The sequence below is a fragment of the Cinclus cinclus genome, chromosome 8 (assembly GCF_963662255.1).
Source record: "Cinclus cinclus chromosome 8, bCinCin1.1, whole genome shotgun sequence".
Classification (NCBI taxonomy): Eukaryota; Metazoa; Chordata; class Aves; order Passeriformes; family Cinclidae; genus Cinclus; species Cinclus cinclus.
The window spans coordinates 1,240,073-1,260,457 of NC_085053.1; the positions used below are offsets into that span (position 1 = coordinate 1,240,073).

Consider the following 20,385-nt stretch of genomic DNA (forward strand, 5'->3'; position numbering starts at 1 on the left):
TTGTACAACGTGAACCTGTAACACCTGCCAAAAGGAATAACCTTTTGTCCCACTCACTCAGAACCACACTCAACAGCTCAGCAACCACACATCCTATAGTATCCAAATATACAGTCACAGTCAAAATAAAAAACACTGGAGTATGAAATACCAGCCATACCAACACTGCACATTTGTTAGCCAATACAAAAGCAAATGTTATGGAAACACCTGCTAGGAGCCAACCCCCAAGGCTGAGACTCCCAGGCTTGGCAAACTCCAAGAATGCAGCCTCACATTCTTCAGCACAACAGCAGGGAGCAATCCTCGTGCACTTCCTCCAGAGAGCTGCAGCAGGCCATTCAGGTGACAAATGCATTCCTCAGCCTCAGATTCCATCACCAACAGGAAATTCTGAAGAGCCACCATCACTGATTTTGCACATCAGAGTAAGCTCCGATTGTGACTGAAGGTGCAAGTAAACACAATTGCCATCCCTGGTGAGAGATTTTCCTCAACAGAGTTTGCTAAACAAGAATCTAGTCAGGCAAGTCCATCTCTTGGTATTTTTACAGTATCCAGTCCACATTACTGAGTCCAGCTGAAGGCCAACTACATGTCCCTTTACAGCACTGTAGTGTTGCATCTTCAAAAAAAGCTAGAGAAATTACAAAATAAATCAAATGACAAACAATTGAATCTCCCCTCTTCCAGTGGCATTATAAATAGACAAAAGGCACATAAATATGGGAAGGTGCAAGAAATAGGAACAAAGCTAAAGGAAGAGGGTTAGGCTTTTATCCCTATTCCACCCAACAAACTGGGTTTCAAAAAATCTCTGCCCCAGGAACTGTGAAAAAAAACCTTTATAAAATGAACCCTGCCCTCCCTCCCCCACAAGCTGTTCTCATAGGAAATTATCAGCCTTGTAAAGCTGCAGCTTATAGCCAAGATTGACACAATCCCATCTATTTAAAAAGGCAGAAACCAAATTTCTGAATACTTTCCAACGAGTCGAGCTCTTCGTCTCCCACTATCCTCCCACAGAATACCACAGACTGTTCTCAAACGAACAAACACTCTCCTGTTTGAGAAGTTCAGCTAGCTTTAGATGTGTCCAGAGACTGTCGTGACACCGAGCGTTCCCACTGTTATATCTTTGTTTCCTTTGATTATGTCATGCAGACTTGGCATGGACCCCGACTTAGTCTGTATTAGAGTTTTTATGAGCTTCCCTTGGTCTGAAACTTTCGACCGTCTCCGTTTGAGAGCTCTCTTCTCAGTTTTTGTCTTTTGGGTCTGCCCGTTGCACAGACTCGTGCACGCCGAGATGCCACAAAAATAGGACTCGTCCGACTGGGACGACGTCTCGGAGCTCCCTTCAGATGGAGGGCCCTTGTAGGACGAGTGATAAACCTCCCCAATGTTAGAGAAGTCCCTCTGGTTCGTGAAGGGCTTCCTTCCTTTGATCTCCCCGTTGGCTATCGGGTGCAGGGGCTCTGTTGTTGGCTTAATAGTCTCTGGTTTTTCACTTTTGTACTTGCAACGCTTCTTCTGAAATCACAAGTGGAAGAAAAAAAAAAGGAAATGGTGAGGTTCTGGAAGGCAAGCAGAGCATCCAAGCCAAGCCTAGAAACCAGGAAGGAGAGCAGCTGAGGAAGGACACCGAGATGCTTGAGCACATCCAGAGGAGGCAACGAGGCTGGTGAGGGGCTTGGAACACAAACCCTGTGAGGAACAACTGAGGGAGCTGGGGCTGTTTAGCCTGGAGAAAAGGAGACTCAGGGGTGACCTTATCACTCTCTACAGCTTCCTGAAAAGGAGGTTGTAGTCAGGTGGGGGTCAGTCTCTATCTCCAGGCAGCACTGACAGAATGAGAAGACACAGTCTCAAACTGCATCAAGGGAAAACTAGGTTGAATATTGGGAAAAAGTTTTTCATGGAAAGAGTGATAGCAAAAAGTACTGGAATGGTCTGCCCAGGGAGGTGGTGGAATCACCATCCCTGGATGTGCTTAAAAAAGGACTGGATGTAGCCTCAGTGCCGTGGTCCAGTTAGGGCACGGGTTGGACTCTGTGATCTTGAAGGTCTCTTCCAACCTGGTGATTCTGTGAATTCTGTGCCCCACCTGCCAGCACGAACACCTCAGCCCTACCAGCTCCCTCCCCACAGGGTGAGTTAGTACCTTCTTCTCTGGGGAAAACTTCAGGGGCTCCACAATGTACAGATCCTCTGCATCCACTGTAAGAGAGAGAACAGATACTCAACAGTGCTGACACTGCCAGTTCTAGAGCAACACAGTCCCAAACTAAACAGCAGCATGACAAAATATTCCACTGAGCAGGCACATTTTTCCCCCTCTCCTTTTGTAAGTGAAAGGGGACACAACACAAACACTGGAAGTAAAGTCAGCACACAGAGAAATTCCCCTGTGTGTCATGGCAGCTGTCAGTGACATACACTTGAAAAACCCCTGGCCTTCTCAGAGTTATGGCTATGGGAGAGGCACAAAGAACAGGGAAAAGGAGGAATCAGTGAATGCTGAAGTCTAGGAAAATAAACTGCTCCCAGTGTAAGAGTATTTCATGTGCAGCCTGCCCCTGACAGCACAGTTGTGCACCTACCAATGAGGCAGATGTTCACACTGACCTGAGACCAACGAGAATTTGGGGGAAGTGTCCTTCTGAAAAAAATGTAGTCTGGGCCTTAGCTAGTGTTCATGCCAACTCAGGAGTTTTAATGAAGTTTTATTCACAGAACAAAAGTTTGTGAAGCAAGTTTGCTGCACCCAAAAAAGCTGTGTCAGCAGCATGCTTGGTAGCTACTACGATCTGCAACACTTGTGCTTTTGCATGACACTCATGGCCTAAGAAATCAAAAGTCAGTAGACCCAAACCTACGAGGAATACTGCAAAGATCAGATCATTCCTCTTACCCAAGCCAAGATAAATGGTCTAAGTTTTCTTACTGAAGTTGCTAAATTTGAATCCCAAATACCTGCCAAGTTGCAAATACAGGCTATCAGGATTTCAGAAAAGTAGGGCACTCAGACTTCCCACGTCTGGCATTTCCAAGGAAAAAAAAAAAAGCTAGTTTCTGCAAGCTTCATGGCTTTGCAGACCTGAGTGCCTGCACTGACTGCTCCTAACCCCAAAAATCCATCTGCAGAGCAGAGTATATCTGCAGCAAAACTTGCATTTAAGGTATTAGCATAATTCAGGAGAGTTCTGTGACTATCTGGTAACTTGCCTTATCTTACAGAACAAATACATGAACCACACACATGTTGTGCAGCACTGAGAGCAGCACCACAGACCAGATGTATGATATGAATAATACCTTCTTTACCAGCTAGCTGAAAAGACTGGGATCTGACCAGTGGAAGAGAAGTTCTTCTTTTCAAATTCATATCATCGTAGGAAGAGAAACATCTAGGAAATTCCAGAAAGTTTTGTTAGCACATTTTTCTCAGGACTTGGTAATGTATACATTTCTCCCCTTAAAAATCATTCTTGGCAGAAGGACAGGACTGCTGAGGTGCCTAAGAAAGCCTGGCTAACAGACACATTACCGTCTTTGCTACAAGTTATCAAGGCACGTTTGTCAAGGCAGCAGCCCCAAAATGCTCCTAGGAGAGTGTTACAATTGAGAGCCCTTTGCTTTGAGAGCCCTTCTGAATGAGCAGAAAGAAGATTCAGAATTAAAGCAGATGTGCCGGTGCCAGCAGACTTAGGAAATATTAATAGAAACTGCAAGAACAATTAAGTTTCAAATAGAAACACATTACCTTTTGGGGCTAGGGTAGTGATTGCTTTTGGGAATTTTTGAGAGGTAATCTTCACAGAACTGAGAAGGGCTCCTGCACCGCTGCACAAAGAGCACCAAGCCCAGAATGAGGCAGAGAACCAGAGAGATCACCAGGTAAGTCTGGCGGTCAGAAACCTGCAGGGATCAGAGACAACTGTTAAAGACAGAACGATTCCATGATACTGCCATTCTTGTGTTTCAAGCTCTAAAAGACAAATGCTGTCATCTCAAGTCACTTTTCTTTAATTTCACTAAACACCTGTTCATATTTGAGTAAATTTTCAGAGGTTTGATGCAGTCTATTGGCTGTGCAGCATTCGAGGAGTGAAGGCTGAATCCCACCAGCTGCTAATAGGACAAGATTTCCATAATTATTCCAATATTAACATAACTACAGAAGCTGCTACTCCCTGCAAAGAACATCCAAACTTCCCTGAAAGCAATACACTTCTTAAAAAAAAAAAAGCTCAAAAAGTAACTTCTCTGGCTGACATGGAGGCAATACTATGGCAAATCTAAACTATGCTTTTTAACAGCTGACACTGCAGTACTTCACCAAATACCATTATAATGATTTGATTCAACGTGGTTTCACTGACCACAGCAGTCAAACAGGAGCTTAGCCAGCCAGGCATCAAAGGAGGAGTCTCACCCAGTGTTAGCTCAAGGGAGGTCTTTGGCAATATGCACAAAATACAAAAGATCATGTTCTTGATACTGCTTGAAACGCCAGCCAGGCAGAACATAAACATTTGAGAGAAAAGGTTCCTAATATTGTTGCCAAGATTTCCCTAATCTCTAAAGAAGACAACAGCCAGCGGGGGAAGGAGAAGGGTGCCCTGGCTCACACTACAATCATGGGGGCTAGCAGGGCTGCAGTAACCATGACCAATTTTCCTGTGTGCAAGACAGCTCCTGTTAGTCAAATTTGCAGCCAGAAGTTTAGGAAAAAGTAGGCTGAAAGCAACACTACAGACAATTTAAAATTTCATTTGAAGACTCTGGTCTCTTCAAACAGAGATGTGTCTATGCATCCATTTCCTCTGAGCTGTGATTACCTCACGTTTCAGCTCCGCCACGGTCGCTGACAGATTGGAAGCCAGCTGGGTCATGTTGGTGAGCTGTGCTTGTAACAGCTGGATTGCCTCTGTCTGACGCTGATCCTGTGGTGAACAGAGCAATGGGCATGCTGTCACTGGCCACATTCCCACCGTCACATGCACTCATGGCTACAGAACTGGTGTTCTGACACAGCAAGGCACTCAGCAGCCACACAGCCCGTCCAGCGTTGTTTTCAACACAGCGCTCACATAACATTTTTATTTGTCAGCTAACATTTCCTAACATGATGCCACATGCATTTCATTAGAGAGACTTCTGCTGTCCTCACCACAGGCAGAGTGAGCAGGCAGCTCCACACAGTCACTGTCAGGAGGCCACAGCACACACACAGCTGCCCAGGCACAGCTCCTGCCTAAGGCTGAAGATATCCCCAAGGACAGGAGCCCAGAGCAGCCAGGAACAGTTTCCTCCCTGCCAACAATTGCTCCCTGGGAAGGGCCCTAACAGGACTCAGTCCTATGAGGATTTAAGGAAGGTGCGCAGAACACCAGGGAGATTAACCTCAGACTGATCAGCACAGACACTCTTCCAAAGAAACAAAGCAAAAAAAAACCAAACAAAAAAACCCAAAACAAACAAACAAACAAACAAACAAAAAAAAAACCAAACCCAACCAAGAGGTAAAAAGGCAAGACATGAAAGTTGCCATTTTCTTCACTGTTCACAGATGAAACAACTCCAGGCCTGGAATTCCACTTCAGAAACTTGCAGGCAATTTGGGATCATGTCTGCTATGCCACAGCTGCTTTAGTGAATGTTTAGCTCAGCTCTATTTCACAGCTGCTCAGGAAAGCCGAGACAGCAGAGCAGGGAAAATCCACATTTTAAAGAATGAAGTAAAGTTTTTTGTTACACGCACTGCATTTTTAAGTGCAGATTTGGCCTAAGTCATTGCTGTACCCTTCTGCCTTCCCATAGGTTCAGTCTCTTCAGCAGCAGGGAAATTGTCTATCACTACTTTAAATCATATACGAAAAATGAACCAAGTTTTTAAAATAGTTTTGAGTGCAGTTACAACCAAGAAACAAGCGTTGGAAATGACCTGGATAACTTTTTCATTGACAAAGACATTGAGGAGTTTTAGCCATTACCAGCTGACAACTGAACTTTTCTTCAAGTACAAAATCAGACACCAGAGCTGAAAATGGCTTTAAACTGAAACAACTCAGAATATGTCTAAAAATCCCCTTATGGAGAGAAACAGGGAAGCATGGAATGGATGCTTTTAAAAGGCAGATACACAGCTCAGTTGAAACTGTACAACTCTTCATTAAAAGTGAGCCTTTCTTACTAGGAAAACAGCTCAACACTCCAAACAAATCATACCTGCTCTTCTGCTATTCTTGAGGTGTTCTGAAGTTTAATTATTGTTTTATTGAAAGCCTTCTGCATTTCTTCCATTTGTTTTCGGTACCTAAAACAAAAAGTGTTTAAGGCTGAAATATTAGTGCACAAAACTCACCTTAGACCTGTCTTCAGAAAACATGACTATGCCAACAAAAACCTTCTCTCTGCCCAAAGAGGTTTATTTAAACTTCATGTGGTACCCTGCTTTTAAGTTTCACAAGCAAAACTTATGTGCCTTTTGTTTTTTTTTTTTTCCCCCCCAAGGTTAGGGTCAAATCTTTTTCAACACCTTCAAGCTTGGTGCCAATTTACTGAATTCACTCTGCACAGTAAATGCAACTGTGAGCCCCTTCCTTGGAACCAATTCTGAAATGGGGACATTTCCACAACTCTCCTGTAGCTAAGGAACACCACAGATAAACATTAACACAGAGACATTCTTCACAGGAAACTCTTGGTCCCTCTCCACAGTCACTTATTCAACCAGAATTACTACTGGTAACAAGGTACTTTAAGTGGAAATAATTTAATAATAAAGGCATTATAGGTCTGTGACATTCAGTTGAACAGTAACAAGGATGTGCCCTTTTGTAGAAAGGATAATGGACAGGATGATTGCCTACATCCTGACAACACTTTATCCCTTAAAAAATCCCCAAATTAAAACAAATAGGATTTTATCTGAAATACAAAGAGGGAAGAAGCCCTGTCTCACACAGAGTAACTCCAACAGCCCCCTGGGCTTGGGTCCTTCCATTCCTCAGTTTTCCATTAAGCTTTAAGCTGTGCCTAACCCTCGGCCCAAGTTCCCCTGTACTTCACAGGCTGGACTCTTGGCACCCCACAGCCTCACCTCTGACTGAGCTCCTCCAGGTAGCGGCTGCTGAGGGACATGTTCACTTCCAGGGCCTTGATGCGGTTGTTGAGGCGCATGAAGACAGATTCCTTCTGGTTGGATCCATGCACAAGGTTCCCGTTGGCATAGCCCAGCTCTGTGGAGTTCTGCAGCTCAGCATAGAAATCAGTGGCTGTTCTCTGTGGCCCCCCTGAGACCGGAATGGCCAGCAAAGCTTCCTCTGCTGCCTGCTCCTCCTCCTTTGTCTCTGCAGGCACAGGAGACTCCACAGGAGGCACCACAGGTTTCTGCACTTCTGGAGTGCTCTCCTTTCCCTCCACAGCATCACTGGCTCCCACGTCCACCGTGCTTTCAGGCTGCACAATGGCCTCTGTAGGCTTTGCAATCACTGGAGTAGCAACAGTCTCTCTGGTGCTCATCTCCTTTACCTCAGTAGCCACACTAGTCTCAAGGCTTTCTTCTACAACTGAGCTCTCAGCCTTTTCCATTCCAGTGCTGAGCTCTGGCACTTCCACCTGGGGAGTGGCCCTTGGGGCCACCTGGCCCGAGTCTACCTTTGGAGGCTCCAGCACCATGTCTGTTGTGGGGGATGGCTTCACTTCAGAAGTAACTTCTAGGAGGAGGGACTGAGAGACAGTCTGAGGATGGCTTGGCTCCAGCTCAATGGACTCTGTGGTCTCATTACTGATCTCCTCACGGGCTGCACCAAAGTCAACTGCAACAGCAGTGCCAGGGAGTTTCTCAGCTTTGCTGTCTGACTGCTCAGGCAGAGGCTCCTCTGCTGCTGTCTGGGCAGATTCAGGCAGAGCTGGCTGCGGCTGCTGCACATCCACAGGGTAAGGTGGCCTCTCCTCACCTCCAGTCTTACTGAGCTGTCGATGCATGGCTGCTGCAACTGAGCACCACTTGAACAGGTATTCAGAGAAGGTGGAAATGCAGCACACTGCTGCCATGTCACAGCAGTACTCCTCTGCCTCCAGTTCAAACCATGCTGCTGCTTCCTCTTCCTGCTCATCACTGGACAGCAGAGTTACGGTGGACTGGCTTGTATCCTCTTCATACTCTTGCATTAGCTGAACAATTGGGCTTTCTTTAGTCAAATCCACCATTAATTGCTCTTTCTCCAGCTGTGGAATATCTGTAGTAACAAGTCTACAACAGAGTTAGACAAGGAGTTAATTCAAGAGTTTTACATCCCTGCTCTAGAAGACTGTGAAAATAGTCTTTCAGAAAATTAACAAAGCTTAGTCCAGTGACCAAAGGCCAGTTTTGAGACAGAAATTCTGCAAGACAGCATTTTCTCTGGTGATTTTTCAGTCCCAACAGGCAAACAAATTATTTAAATCCCTGCCTTTTTAAACAGCAAGCCTTCTCAATTAGATATTGCCTCTTGCCTCAGCCCTGAGAAGTCACCAGTTCAAATCCCCTTTTTTACACAGTAAGCATCTCACTCTGCTGATGCAACCCTCAGATGCAATAATCACAACATTCCCACTGACCTTTCTCAGTCAAAAGTGATAGAAAACCATAAAACCACTAAATACAGCACAAAGCATGTCCTGATGTTTAAGAGGAAGGGTCTTGGCCTTAAGCAGCCTAATTATCAGCAACTGTAATCAACTGAAAAACAGAATGTACATAGAACTTCTCAAGCTCACTCTGTACATCTGCCTACATGTCTTCATTAAGGGAAGTCCACCAAAGTACAAGCTGCTAAACCAGAATTTTGTCAATATAATTTTACTGACGTTTCAGCAATACAATTTACATTTGTAATTAGCCTCCCTTGCAGGGGAACACAAAACCTGGACCAATATTAAGCCAGTTTCTGTGTCAAAACACACCATAATGGAAACAGCTATAATAGACAAGAACTGAAACACTAAATTTATCTGGTTAGTGCCATTACCATACTACAGATTTTACCAAATACCTGCTTTTTCCCTTGTTTAGGTCAGCATGCCATACCTGAGCATTCTGCTACCAAGGACTGCAGACTGGCACATGCTTGTCTCTGCTTGGAGAACATTACAAAAAGCCCAAGAGCAATCACTTACTCTGGTGAAGGAACAGGTGTTGGTTCAGGCAGTCTTGGAGCAGCTGTTGAAGTTGCAGGGGTGGCAGTGATATTTTCAGACACACTTTTGTTCCCAGCTGCAGGAAGGAGAGAAAATGTGAACATGGAAATTCAAGAACCATCTTTGTTTTCAACAAATTCTGAGGTCTGGGCTTATTCCTGGTGGGTTTTTTAATAATTAGCTGTGCTACCAAATTAACTGCAGAGTTATCCACAGTTATCTGAATGAAATGTATATATGAGTATGATGCTCTGGACAGTCTCAAAATACTTTGAGAAAGAAGCAGCAAGTTAGGACTTTACAACTTAAGCTGGGTAACACAGAGAGCAAAGATCTCCAAATAAAGCTGAAAAAGCATATGCTTCATCTTTGTATGCATTTCTTCTCAGTAAATTCAGCATCTTTGTTCCACTTTTCACAGTCACTAGGTTCTATGACACTAATCAGGAGTGCCACAGAAGGTGAAAAAAGTCGGTTATTTAAACCATCAGACCATCCAACTTCTCACAAAAAAGGGAAAAAAAACCCCAGGAAATAAACTTAAAGAAATGCAAACTTTCCAGAAATCTTTTCATCTGAACTACAGTACCTTCAGTTTCAGATGAGTCTTCAGTTTTGGCTCCAAGCATATTAGCAGCAATGTTCACCATACTCAGGATAGCATCTAAAAGAGACAACAACTACTCAACAAGGGCACTCTCAGGGGGCTCAGAGATGAGCAGTACAGAGAAATTTGCTATTTTGCAATACTTGCTTGAAATTAATCACAGTGTAAGGACACAATATCTGGTCATTCTATTACACTGGAGGCAGCCATTTCTTTTAAAGGTAAGTGTACAAGCTAGAAACCTTCATTTGAAAACCTGTACCATAACATCCACAGATCTGGCTTACACATATATTTATTTTAAGGACCTGTTAAGTAGAAGAGTTCCTCTCCCTTCTGAATTCACAGAAGTGAATTCCAAGAGAGTCTGCTCTACATCAGCCCAGATATGAAATGCAGCTACTCTTTGGTCTTGATAATGACAACAGAACTGCCAGGCTCATTCAGAAGCTGAGGAACAGGTAAAGAGCACTATATATTGCAAACACACAGAAGCTGGCTTCATTTTGCCCATTTCTTCCCTTAATGAAGAACATATGGCACTGTATGTCACATGGCCAAGGCCATCATGTTAGAGAGGCCTTTTAGTAGCAATAACAAATTCCTTGGACTCCAGGAAGTTGTGTTCAAAACTTGGGTTCTGCATTTCCTCCAGAACATGTCAGAAGCTGCATTCCTGATTTATGTTAATTTATTTGGATTTGTATAATGCAAAAAGTCATAACAGTCAAAAGATGCTAAACTTGAATTATGGAAGGTTTCTTCTGAAAAATGAGGGAGAATACAGAGCTGGTATAGAAGCTTTACAATGTGAGAGAATGGCAGAAGAGAGAACAGTGAGCCACCCTCAAAGGTTCAGTCTCATGGAGGACTGCAGAATGCTTCTTATGAGATTACATGTCTGAGAACCCTCTATCTCCTCCTCAGAGGACCCTCTTTTTAACTCTACTTTTAAGATTCAAATCCATTTCCATTTTAAGATTCAAAATGGAAACCTGTTCCATTTGTCTACACGCATATAAAAAAAACACCCAAAAACCAATACCCACAAACTCTAGTCCTTCCAAAAGAGAAGCACTGACCATCCTGATAGAGAGAAAAGGTCTCAATAACAAAACCCACCAGCCAGAACTAAATACTGGTCACTGCAATGTTTCAGTGCATTAGAGAGACTGCTGAGCACCATCAGCAACAGGTGTTTCAAATCTTTTAATCTTAGCTTTAGTAGTCTAAAAAAATGAAATGTAAAGTCACTGCATTTCTCAGACAGTGAATATAAACTTGTAATACTGCCCTTGCAGACAGGCTGTGTGAATATGCATCACCAAGATAGCCTGAAGACAAAGTTTAGAAGTCACAAGTAAAAAGACAAATAGTGTCAGGGAAGAATTTGCTGCTTTGTCTCATCTGTGAGAGGCACACATTTGGAAATAAACTGCTTTTCCCGCCATCTATTTCTCTTCTGAAAACTGTTCTAAATTGTGAATATTCCTAGCCATGACCTTATTCTCAGGAGACAACAATGTTCTAGGAAAAAATATGAAAGATTTCTGTAGCTCTGATCCACTACAGGAGGAAAGCAAAGCCTGGCTCCAAAAAGCATTAACCGAGTGCAAATCTACACTAGAATAACAAATCTTCATTAGCTGTAACAGAAGGAAGAGTGGTACAGTGCAAGAGCTCCTTAGGAAATGCTGTGTGGAGGTGACACTATTCTGAATAATTCAGCAGTAAAGAAAACCATTAAAACTGAATATTCAAGGATTCTTAGCCAAGTAAAACCTACACATGCAGGTTTTCCAATGGGAAAATCGAGAGGAGACAGTCAAGAACCTTTAGTTCTCTCAAAAAAATACACAGCCCTTATGAAGAACATAAATTTCAGCATTTACATGAAGCCTTCTCAGAATTAGTATTCTCCATACTTTTCTTGCCCTGAAGTTGTACAAAGTAAATCTTTATATTGCCTCATATACATTCAGCATGCTAATAAAACACAGATTTCCAACTTCCAAATAATTAAGGTACTACAACACTTTAGTACTGGCCATTTACAGTCCTATGCAACTTCTACATTATTTTCAGTACTCAGAATCCTTAAGTACAGAAAATAAGTTTCCAAAAAATAGATATCCTTTCAAATGGAAAAATCATTTTTAGAACACTAGGAATGATCCCCCAACTCCAAATTTTTAATTACTCCTGTGAAACTAAAGAAGAATCACAAACTGCTTCAGCAGAATATGAAAGTTGTAGATGTTATGCAACAGAATGTCATTCCATTTTCATTTAGCACATCTTGTTTTAAGCACAGGAATAACTTTTTCTAATAAATTATACTCACTTGTAGCAGAACCAAGAAGATTTTTTGAAGATTTTTCTTCCCCTGTGTTATAATCCAATAGATAATCTATATATAAAGAAGAACAACTCGTGACTATTAAAATTTAATCTGCCATGGGCAAAGAATATAAACCTCAAGATTTAACATGTCACTCAATGATGTCAACTTGACAGTGTGGAAATAAAACTACAGAAAGCTTGAGGTCAGCTATTATAAACTGAAATGAACACTGAGAATAGAACTGTTTTGTGTGAGCTGCTTTATTTTAGTAATCCTTTCCTACTGTCAGCACATAAAGAAATTGCCTGTTCTGCCAAGTGAAACAGAGATGTATTGCTATCATTTTAAAGCAACCCTCTACATAGCTACATTTAAACACATTGTTGGAAAAGCCCAGAAATGCTGAAACACTGCCAACAAGAAAATGTAACAATCAAATCTTTCACCATATTCAGGAAATTATGAGCCACCAAGACCAGCACAAGAGCAGTCTGAATGGCTAAAAATGAACAAAAAAAATATATGCTTACCATAATCTTCATCAAACAGTTCCTGTCGTTCAGACTGATACTGAGAATCAGCTATTTCTTCATACTCTTCAACCATGCTAGTACCAAATACTCTATGATTTAAAGTTTTAAAATAAAAACCTAGTATTAGGAATGATGTGACATAATTGATAAGCAATATTACCTTTATGTAACAAGTAAACGAGATACAGTAGTTGCAGTCAGGTAAGATCAAGCAGCAGGGAAGTTTATTTATTTTCTCTAAGTTGTATCCACAAGAAAACAAAACAAGATCCTGTTTCTCATATTAATTCCAAAGAGTCTTTTCTTCCTTTCCAACTCAAACCTGGACTTCCTTGTCTTTTGCCTTCCATGAGCTCTTACACCTCCTCTTCAGTTTCACCTTTGACTTGTTTTAGGACTATCTATTCAGAACTACCTCACTCTGCATACCACATTCTCTTTGACCTCTTCTGCCAAAACTAAATTAAATCAATCCAATTTAAAGAAGTCTTGTGAACAAAAAATATGGTTTGACTTCTAACACGAGAGACCTCCCAGGTTCAAAACCTGTTTTTTAGGAGCAGTAGAGAGGCTGATGGTTCTCTGAATTACAAATTCACAGGTGTTTCTACTCAGCTATTGCAAGCTTTACTGTACTGCATGTACCTGTGGTGCCAAACAACACAGCAGCTTCCAAAAAGCTCTTTGTTCACCACTTGCTCCCCGTTTTGCTTTGTCAGCCTTGAAATGCTCATGTCCTGCTCTAAAGCTCCTCAAGGCTCCCGTTTCCTCCTTCCCTCCCTCTGCAAATATAAACTATTCCTTGTAGATACTGGAGAAGCAAATAAAAAGATTCAAAGCTTCTTTAAACAGACACAAAAGACTCTACACAGCAGGCAGGTCAGGCAACTACTTCAATCCACCATACTTGCAAGTAACTGCAATTGAAAATTGGAATTGTTGCCCAACTATTCTAAAAACAGACTAATCCTCACTGCAAGGAGGTAGAAAGACTAAACAAAACACCAAGTATTACCTTATAAGACTTAAAGGACAAAAATGCTCTGATCCAAAGTGTGATATCAACTCCACCTAAAGAATAAAAGGTACTTAAAATAAAACTTCAAAGACCCACAGAGGCAAAAGGTCACTTGACAAACATTCGATCTTGAAATCGCAAGTTTTGTTCACTCCAGGGAGTTGCAGCTTGCCCACAGCAGAAAAGCCCACAGATTTATTCTTGCCATGCATTAAAGAGCTGAGTTGAGCAGAGAACACCCCCAGCCCCATGCAGCCATCACTCCACAAGAAGAGGTTGCTAACCTTTATGTACTTGATGAACATCTGAAGCGAGACAGAGGAAAGGAGATAAAAAAGAAAAAAAGTAGATGTCAGTACAAAGGCTGAACACATGCCACAGGCAACTACAGAGTCCTGCTGGGTTTAATTCACTACTATAAATGCCTAAGATGACAAGCTGGGAAGAATTAAGTGGTAACACAACTTCATCTGCCTTGGGTAGCAAGATTCCATTTAGCCCTTGCACCCTGCAGACTGAAGGTAACATGCAACAAGTGTTTTATTAAGCCACTGAAGTTATTCCATTTTTCAGGGCAGCATGACTGCAGATAGAACACTGAAGTGTGTTAAATGTACTAAGTGTATTTTTTCCCCCTTAAAGAACACAGATTACAGAAAGTGACTCAAAAGGAAAAACAAACTCATGTAGCATGCACTCTATATGCACTGCTGCTGCTGCTTCAACTCACTATAAAATACTTCAATTTACAGAAGCACAGCTGCAATAAATAGAGCAGCTGATGACAGACTTGGGAGCTTCAGACAGCTGTGTATTTCTAGTGCAACCTTGACTACACACTGGTATTTATTTAATTTGAATTAATTTGCAAGTATTTATTAAACCACTATATAGACACTATCACCGAAGGACTGCATGATCTAGAATAATCTGCAAGTGAGACCAAAACAAATAATCCCACAAAAGCAAAAATCCCATTGTTTCTGGAAAAGTTCAGTAAACCACTTCAAAAAACTTAACTCTTGAAAATATTCTGGACTTATTTAGAACCTGCTTACTTTTTGCACTGTGAAGTGAAAGCATTATGAGAACAAACTTCTGGAAATTTTACCACGCTGTATGATTCAAAGCAGAGCACTGCATCTACCAAGGGATTAAGTGCTGCAGCATCTACAGGAATTCTGCAGTTTCAGTGACAATGGCAGCTACCTTGAGGCATTAATTCAGCCAGAAAACAGAATAAAAAATAAATGAAATCTCTATTCGGTGACTCATGCAGAATTTCTGGATAAAGAAGTTAAGATAGTTATCATTCATAGCTACTTCATCATAAAAGCACAAAGCATAATTAAAGAGCACAAACTAATTTTTTTTGGCAATACAATAATTGGAAGACAACACATCACTGAAGAGGACCAAAAAGGTCTGTATTTTATTTGAATTTAAACCTTCACTACCAGTATTTCCACAAAAGCTTTAATCCCAGTTCAAGTACATTAATTATTTATGGAGTTTTACTCCCCTTAAGTCCCCTGAGTAAAGATAGCTTAATGCAAACTATTTTGAAAGTGGAGGTAACATGGCAATGCTCCGGTAGCATTAAGCATAAATAATTTGCCTGAATCAGAATTATGGTTGAATAACTGCAAAACTGCACTTGGAGTATTAATGAGAACTAAGATGGACCCACTTCCACTTTCAGATTCACTAAAGTGTACAGCACAACATGGTACTAAAATCTCAAGAAATAGGCATATTCTGATCTGTGCTCCAGAGACTGAGTGCACAGTGTGTGCATATACACATATACATCTATATCTAAATTGATACAGATAATATGTATATATATGTAAAGCAGGTACAGCCAAGAAACAAAATAAGTCAAGATTCTTCTGATCTTACATTCAGGGGACAGGTGGTTAAGTCAAAGAGAACAGAACTTTCTCTAGATTTTCCTTAATTCAGGTACCATGAATTCAGCTAAGTATGCACTTGGACCCAAGGGGTTTCCCGAGATCCTTCAATTACCAAAGTGAGCAAAGTAATAGTGTCACAACTGTGACAAGCATTTAGTACCCAGACAACCCAGCTGGGGCCACGAATTAACCAAAGGCAATTAATGGTAAGGCAGGCTTTGATAACACAATTCTTGGGATGCTGTTATACAGAGGAAACCCAGCAAACCCTTCCTTCCCTGAGGAGCATGGATGATTTTGCAGTTCTGAGTTACCTTGACATATTTTGCATACATTTGTTCATCCAGAGGAAAGCTCTGGACATTCCTCTCGTCTCTGGCATGGAAAGTACCTAATTTAATCCATTTGTTTGTTGGATACCTAGAAAGGAAACAATGGAGTCAGGTAATGAAATGCAGAAACTCACTGTTTACAGATATTTACCTAAATTTCTCCTAATGCCTTTCCAGAGCAGAAATGCATTTTGTTCTTTCCAGCTGCAAGGTAGCAGCAACGTTCCCAACCCAAAACCTCAGCAGGAGCTCCACACAATGACAGTAGTGTGCACTCCCTTGAAGCACAAACACCAAGACTTATCCAATCACTGAAATTCAGCCAGCCTACAATAAAGCTCCCCCCAGAAGAACAGTGAAGAACACAACACCTGACAGGCTGTATTAATGCAAGCAGGCAGTAGAAAACTGAGCAAAGCAGAGCTACAACTGCAAAACAGAACAAGTGTTCAAAGGTTCTAAGGTTCAAACCCTACCTGCTTCAGGCATCCAAGAAGAAGAGAAGTTTTTCTTTCAAAGGCAAAGATGCCCTTTGCTCACTCACAGACCAGAGTTATCTGCTCACTCCAGGAAGCAGTGGGGGCACAGCACTGCCTAAATCCTCATGAAGCCACCCTCTAAGCAGCCATCTGGCCAACCTGCAGCACTCTCACCCCTTCCAATTTCTCAATAGTGTACTACTCTTTTTCTCTTTTTGAAGAATTTGGGGGGTTTTGGATGGAGCTCAGCATTGAAAACAACCCAAACCACGTGAAAACGGTCTGAATGACAAGGGAGGGGAGAGTTCACAACCTCAGTAGCATTTTATTAAGTAATTTTATAATCTGCTATCCACTACCCAGTTTCTGTATAAACTCTGCTCCTCAACAAATTTTTCCTTTTAATTTTTAAGGTGACAAAGGAAAAAGACTGCAAGTGACAATATACACAAAAAAAACCCCCATGTCATTTCACATGATATTACACTGCATAACAACAAGCATACACACATCATGCTTTATAAAGCCTTGCATCTAATAATTATTTCATTTTTCCATTCAGAAGGATGAGTTTAGGTAACATACCTGTCACTAATTGACACCAGAAAGTCTTTAGGAGTGGAAGAGAACAATTCATGATTTGCAATGTCAAACTGCTTTACTTGCACTGGTTCACAGAGCTCAACAACAAACCTTAAAGACAAAAAAGTAAGTATTTTTTTAAGAAAAGACTTTTTCTTCTGCAGTTACAGTCTCCAGCCCTTCACTGGGGTATAAGGAAAATACAAAAATGCTGTGCCATAAGAATCACTGGTGGTGTTTTTCTGAACATCTCCTTTAATAACTCCGTGTAGCACCTGCAGCTACCTGGAGAGAGCTTTATCCATCCTGTACTCAAAGGCACCAAGTCACAGAACTAAAAACTCAGGAAAGCAAACAAGTCTAAATCACACCTGAAATACCAATTAATGTATGGTAAATTCTGTTCACCTGTCCTACAATTATGTGACAGTCAGGGAAGGAAACGAAAAATCTTTATTTGAATGCTCAAGTGCTTTATCTGCCATAAGATAATTATGCAAAACTTACACACATTAAGATAAATAAAAGTATCACCACAATATTACTTCTCAATACCAGAGCTAGATTTCTGTGGAAGACATAATAAATCATCTTGTGCTAATTCTGCCAGAGCTCCTCACACACCCATTCCAAGGAGCAGCACACCAAGGTCAGGTCAGTCCCACAGCAATGGAAAACTGTCATTACTCCTGCCACAAATGTGAACCTCAGGAACCTACCAGATTTTAGTGCTGCAAGGATTGAGCATATAAAGATCCATGTTTTCCATCAAAATAGCTGAAGTGCTCTGTAGAAAAAAAAAAAAAAGAATCTTCTTTTAAATGGCACGGTAGATACCAACAGCATCAAGGATTTTTCCCCTCTTTCTAACAATAATTTGAAATTAGGTTTGTAGACCAGTATCAAGTTTCACAACACTGAGCAAGACAATTATCCAGGACACAGTATGGATTATTTACTGTGGTGAACTCTTTACTATAACTCTGCTCAGCTGTTCAGTTTCTGTAGGAATAGACTCTGCTCCCATTTTCTGAACTCACTTAAAAAGACATCAAGTTCTATAGCAATGCCTCTTAAAAAAAAGCACTGATCACTGTTTATGTCCTATTTTCATAAATCAAAATCCCAATAAATCCAAACACGGAATAACAACTTCACAAACCCATGTTCAGTTTTAAATGTATTTTGTGCTACTTGTTGCATAACAGTACACTAAAATTACACACACTAATAATTAATAAATGCTTACCTTTGCCTCTGGATTTGCTGCCAAAATTTTGGCACCACACTCTACAGAGGCATAGTTATTTCTGTTTTTCTGGACCTTTTTAGTGGAATGCTGCCCACCAACAGCAGAAGGGTGCATTGACTGACCTAGGAACAAGAAAATATTGCTACTATAACAAACCACACAAACAAGCAGTATTTGCACTGTCAGGGAGCTTCTGCTCACTGCTTTTATGTAATGAAGGCTATTAATTACGCAGTTCTAGCAGAAAAATGAAGTTCCAGGCTGCATTCCAAATGGAGACAATCTCTCTATTCAGCTCTAGTATGAGATGACAGTGGTCTGTATTTAGACCAAGCTAATGAATCCTGAACTTACTCTTTTCTTTCTCCACTTCCATGACTTTCTTCTTCCATTCATCAAATGTTGGAATGTCTCCAGGGTCCTTTGGAGTTATTACTGATGTAGGGTCAATTTCTCCTGTCTTCTTAAAGTCCTTCTGCAAAAGAAAGAACCACCAATTGTGAATATTTTTCAGGACCAACAATGAAAACAAAGATGAACTTCAAAAAACAAAGCATGCTCTGATCAAGTCAAGGGCAGAGACATCATTTGCACCCATGTTAACAACTTAGAGCCAATGTAAGCAAGATTATAAGCCAGAAAAAACATGTGATGATTTCCTCTCAATTAGATTATTTCACTGAAATACTGGCAATTTTTGTGGCTAAGCCAATACATTTTAAATAAAATGCAAGCCTTCTTCTCCAACACCTGCATTTTCTTCCCAATTTTTGCTTTTCCTCTTCCTAATGAAGAAAGATTTTTCCCTGTAGCAAAAATCTTTAAATGTCAATGCTTGTCATGACAGAATTCCAAAGGTTCCCTGGAATTTCTGAACAACTGAAAAACAGCAGAATGATTAAACATTAAAGGAAGCATTTTAAAGTATCTCAGAAATCTCAGGTTTTGGACTTGCCCGACAAAGCAAGAACCCTGCCAACTAAACTCAACATTATTCCATTTCAAGTTTTCATGGCTTGGTACAAACACTTTCAGCATACCACCAGATAAGTGAACATTTTTTGCTAGACATTTCAAGTTATTTTGTAGACAATATTTTAAAGGTGGCTGCCAAGTTTAAACAGTTTAAACATGATCCTAAAACAGCAAAAAAAAAAAAGTATTGCCATGGCCTTGGTCATCCTGATTTTAAAAAGAGCCTTATTTAAAAAAATACAAGCTTTAGCAAGTACCTCACAAGCAGAGCACGAAAAAAGTCATACACTGAAGCACAGAAGGCCTAGCCAGCTGCATATCCCACTGTAACAAGCATCAGGTGATATTTCTGGGATACTCCAGAATACTCCACATATTTTATCAGTGGTGATAACCAAACACAGGACACTACTCCTTTGTGTACCGAGGGGATACCAGCATTGCTTACCTCCCTTTTTAAGTTCTCTGAAGCATTAAGAGCAGATTTCTGCTCATCTGCTCCCTTTTCAGCTGCTGAAACTTTGGACTCAAACTCAGATTTTGTCTTCTTTCCCTTGCCATGTGAAGATGATATGTTCTCTATATGTTGGCCTGCAAGGCTGAAAGTTTAAAGAGTATTAGGATGTATAACATGGTCAGCCACATGCAATATTGCACACACAAGTATGGAGACAAGCAAGCACATGCAAATGTTGGTTGCAAAGCCAGCACAGAAAAGAACAACTCCCTTCTAAGTATTCAGAGTCACACACAACCTGCTTGGATACTCACCTCTCTGGTGGACTGACAAAAGAGGAAGGCTCACTCTGAGGGTCAGCCTCAAGTGTCCCACCAATATCACAGTCAGGTTCTGACTGCTCAGCTTCACTAGAGCTGACTACAGGGATATCAGCACGGGAATTCTCTATTGCACTGAAGGGAAACAAACAACATGCTTTTTTAGCTTTCTGATAATACAAGTAAGCCTGACAATCAACCACAAAGATACGTGAAAGTTTTAATAAAGCAGTAGTCTCACAGAAATAATAAAGAAAAGAAGAATCAAAAGAAGAATCAAAAGAAGAATCAAGCATGCAGCACTTGTGGAATTGCATTCTCAGCTGTACCCATGAAAGAAGAGAACTTCCTTTCCCAGCCTGTTTGTCCCAGAAAGGAACT

General features: G+C 41.1%; 1 protein-coding gene across 2 annotated transcripts in view; it reads right to left on the reverse strand.

Annotated features, from left to right (window-relative positions):
- Positions 1 to 866: 866 nt before the first annotated feature.
- The window catches only part of SUCO (SUN domain containing ossification factor), a 37,289-nt gene continuing 17,770 nt past the window's right edge, over positions 867 to 20,385 (reverse strand). The window contains exons 5-24 of one of the 2 annotated variants that reach the window (XM_062497048.1): positions 19,999 to 20,139; positions 19,676 to 19,826; positions 18,607 to 18,727; positions 18,250 to 18,374; positions 17,720 to 17,787; positions 17,004 to 17,111; positions 15,922 to 16,027; positions 13,976 to 13,996; positions 13,689 to 13,744; positions 12,671 to 12,762; positions 12,141 to 12,206; positions 9,779 to 9,853; positions 9,169 to 9,265; positions 7,109 to 8,263; positions 6,235 to 6,322; positions 4,845 to 4,949; positions 3,767 to 3,921; positions 3,319 to 3,410; positions 2,165 to 2,220; positions 867 to 1,533 (exon numbers count right to left, since the gene is read on the reverse strand). In XM_062497048.1, coding sequence (XP_062353032.1) covers positions 1,087 to 1,533; positions 2,165 to 2,220; positions 3,319 to 3,410; positions 3,767 to 3,921; positions 4,845 to 4,949; positions 6,235 to 6,322; positions 7,109 to 8,263; positions 9,169 to 9,265; positions 9,779 to 9,853; positions 12,141 to 12,206; positions 12,671 to 12,762; positions 13,689 to 13,744; positions 13,976 to 13,996; positions 15,922 to 16,027; positions 17,004 to 17,111; positions 17,720 to 17,787; positions 18,250 to 18,374; positions 18,607 to 18,727; positions 19,676 to 19,826; positions 19,999 to 20,139 — 3,325 coding nt within the window. In that variant the 3' untranslated portion in view covers positions 867 to 1,086. The remainder of the gene's footprint in view (positions 1,534 to 2,164; positions 2,221 to 3,318; positions 3,411 to 3,766; positions 3,922 to 4,844; positions 4,950 to 6,234; positions 6,323 to 7,108; positions 8,264 to 9,168; positions 9,266 to 9,778; positions 9,854 to 12,140; positions 12,207 to 12,670; positions 12,763 to 13,688; positions 13,745 to 13,975; positions 13,997 to 15,921; positions 16,028 to 17,003; positions 17,112 to 17,719; positions 17,788 to 18,249; positions 18,375 to 18,606; positions 18,728 to 19,675; positions 19,827 to 19,998; positions 20,140 to 20,385) is intronic. The other variant, XM_062497049.1, reaches the window with a different exon arrangement.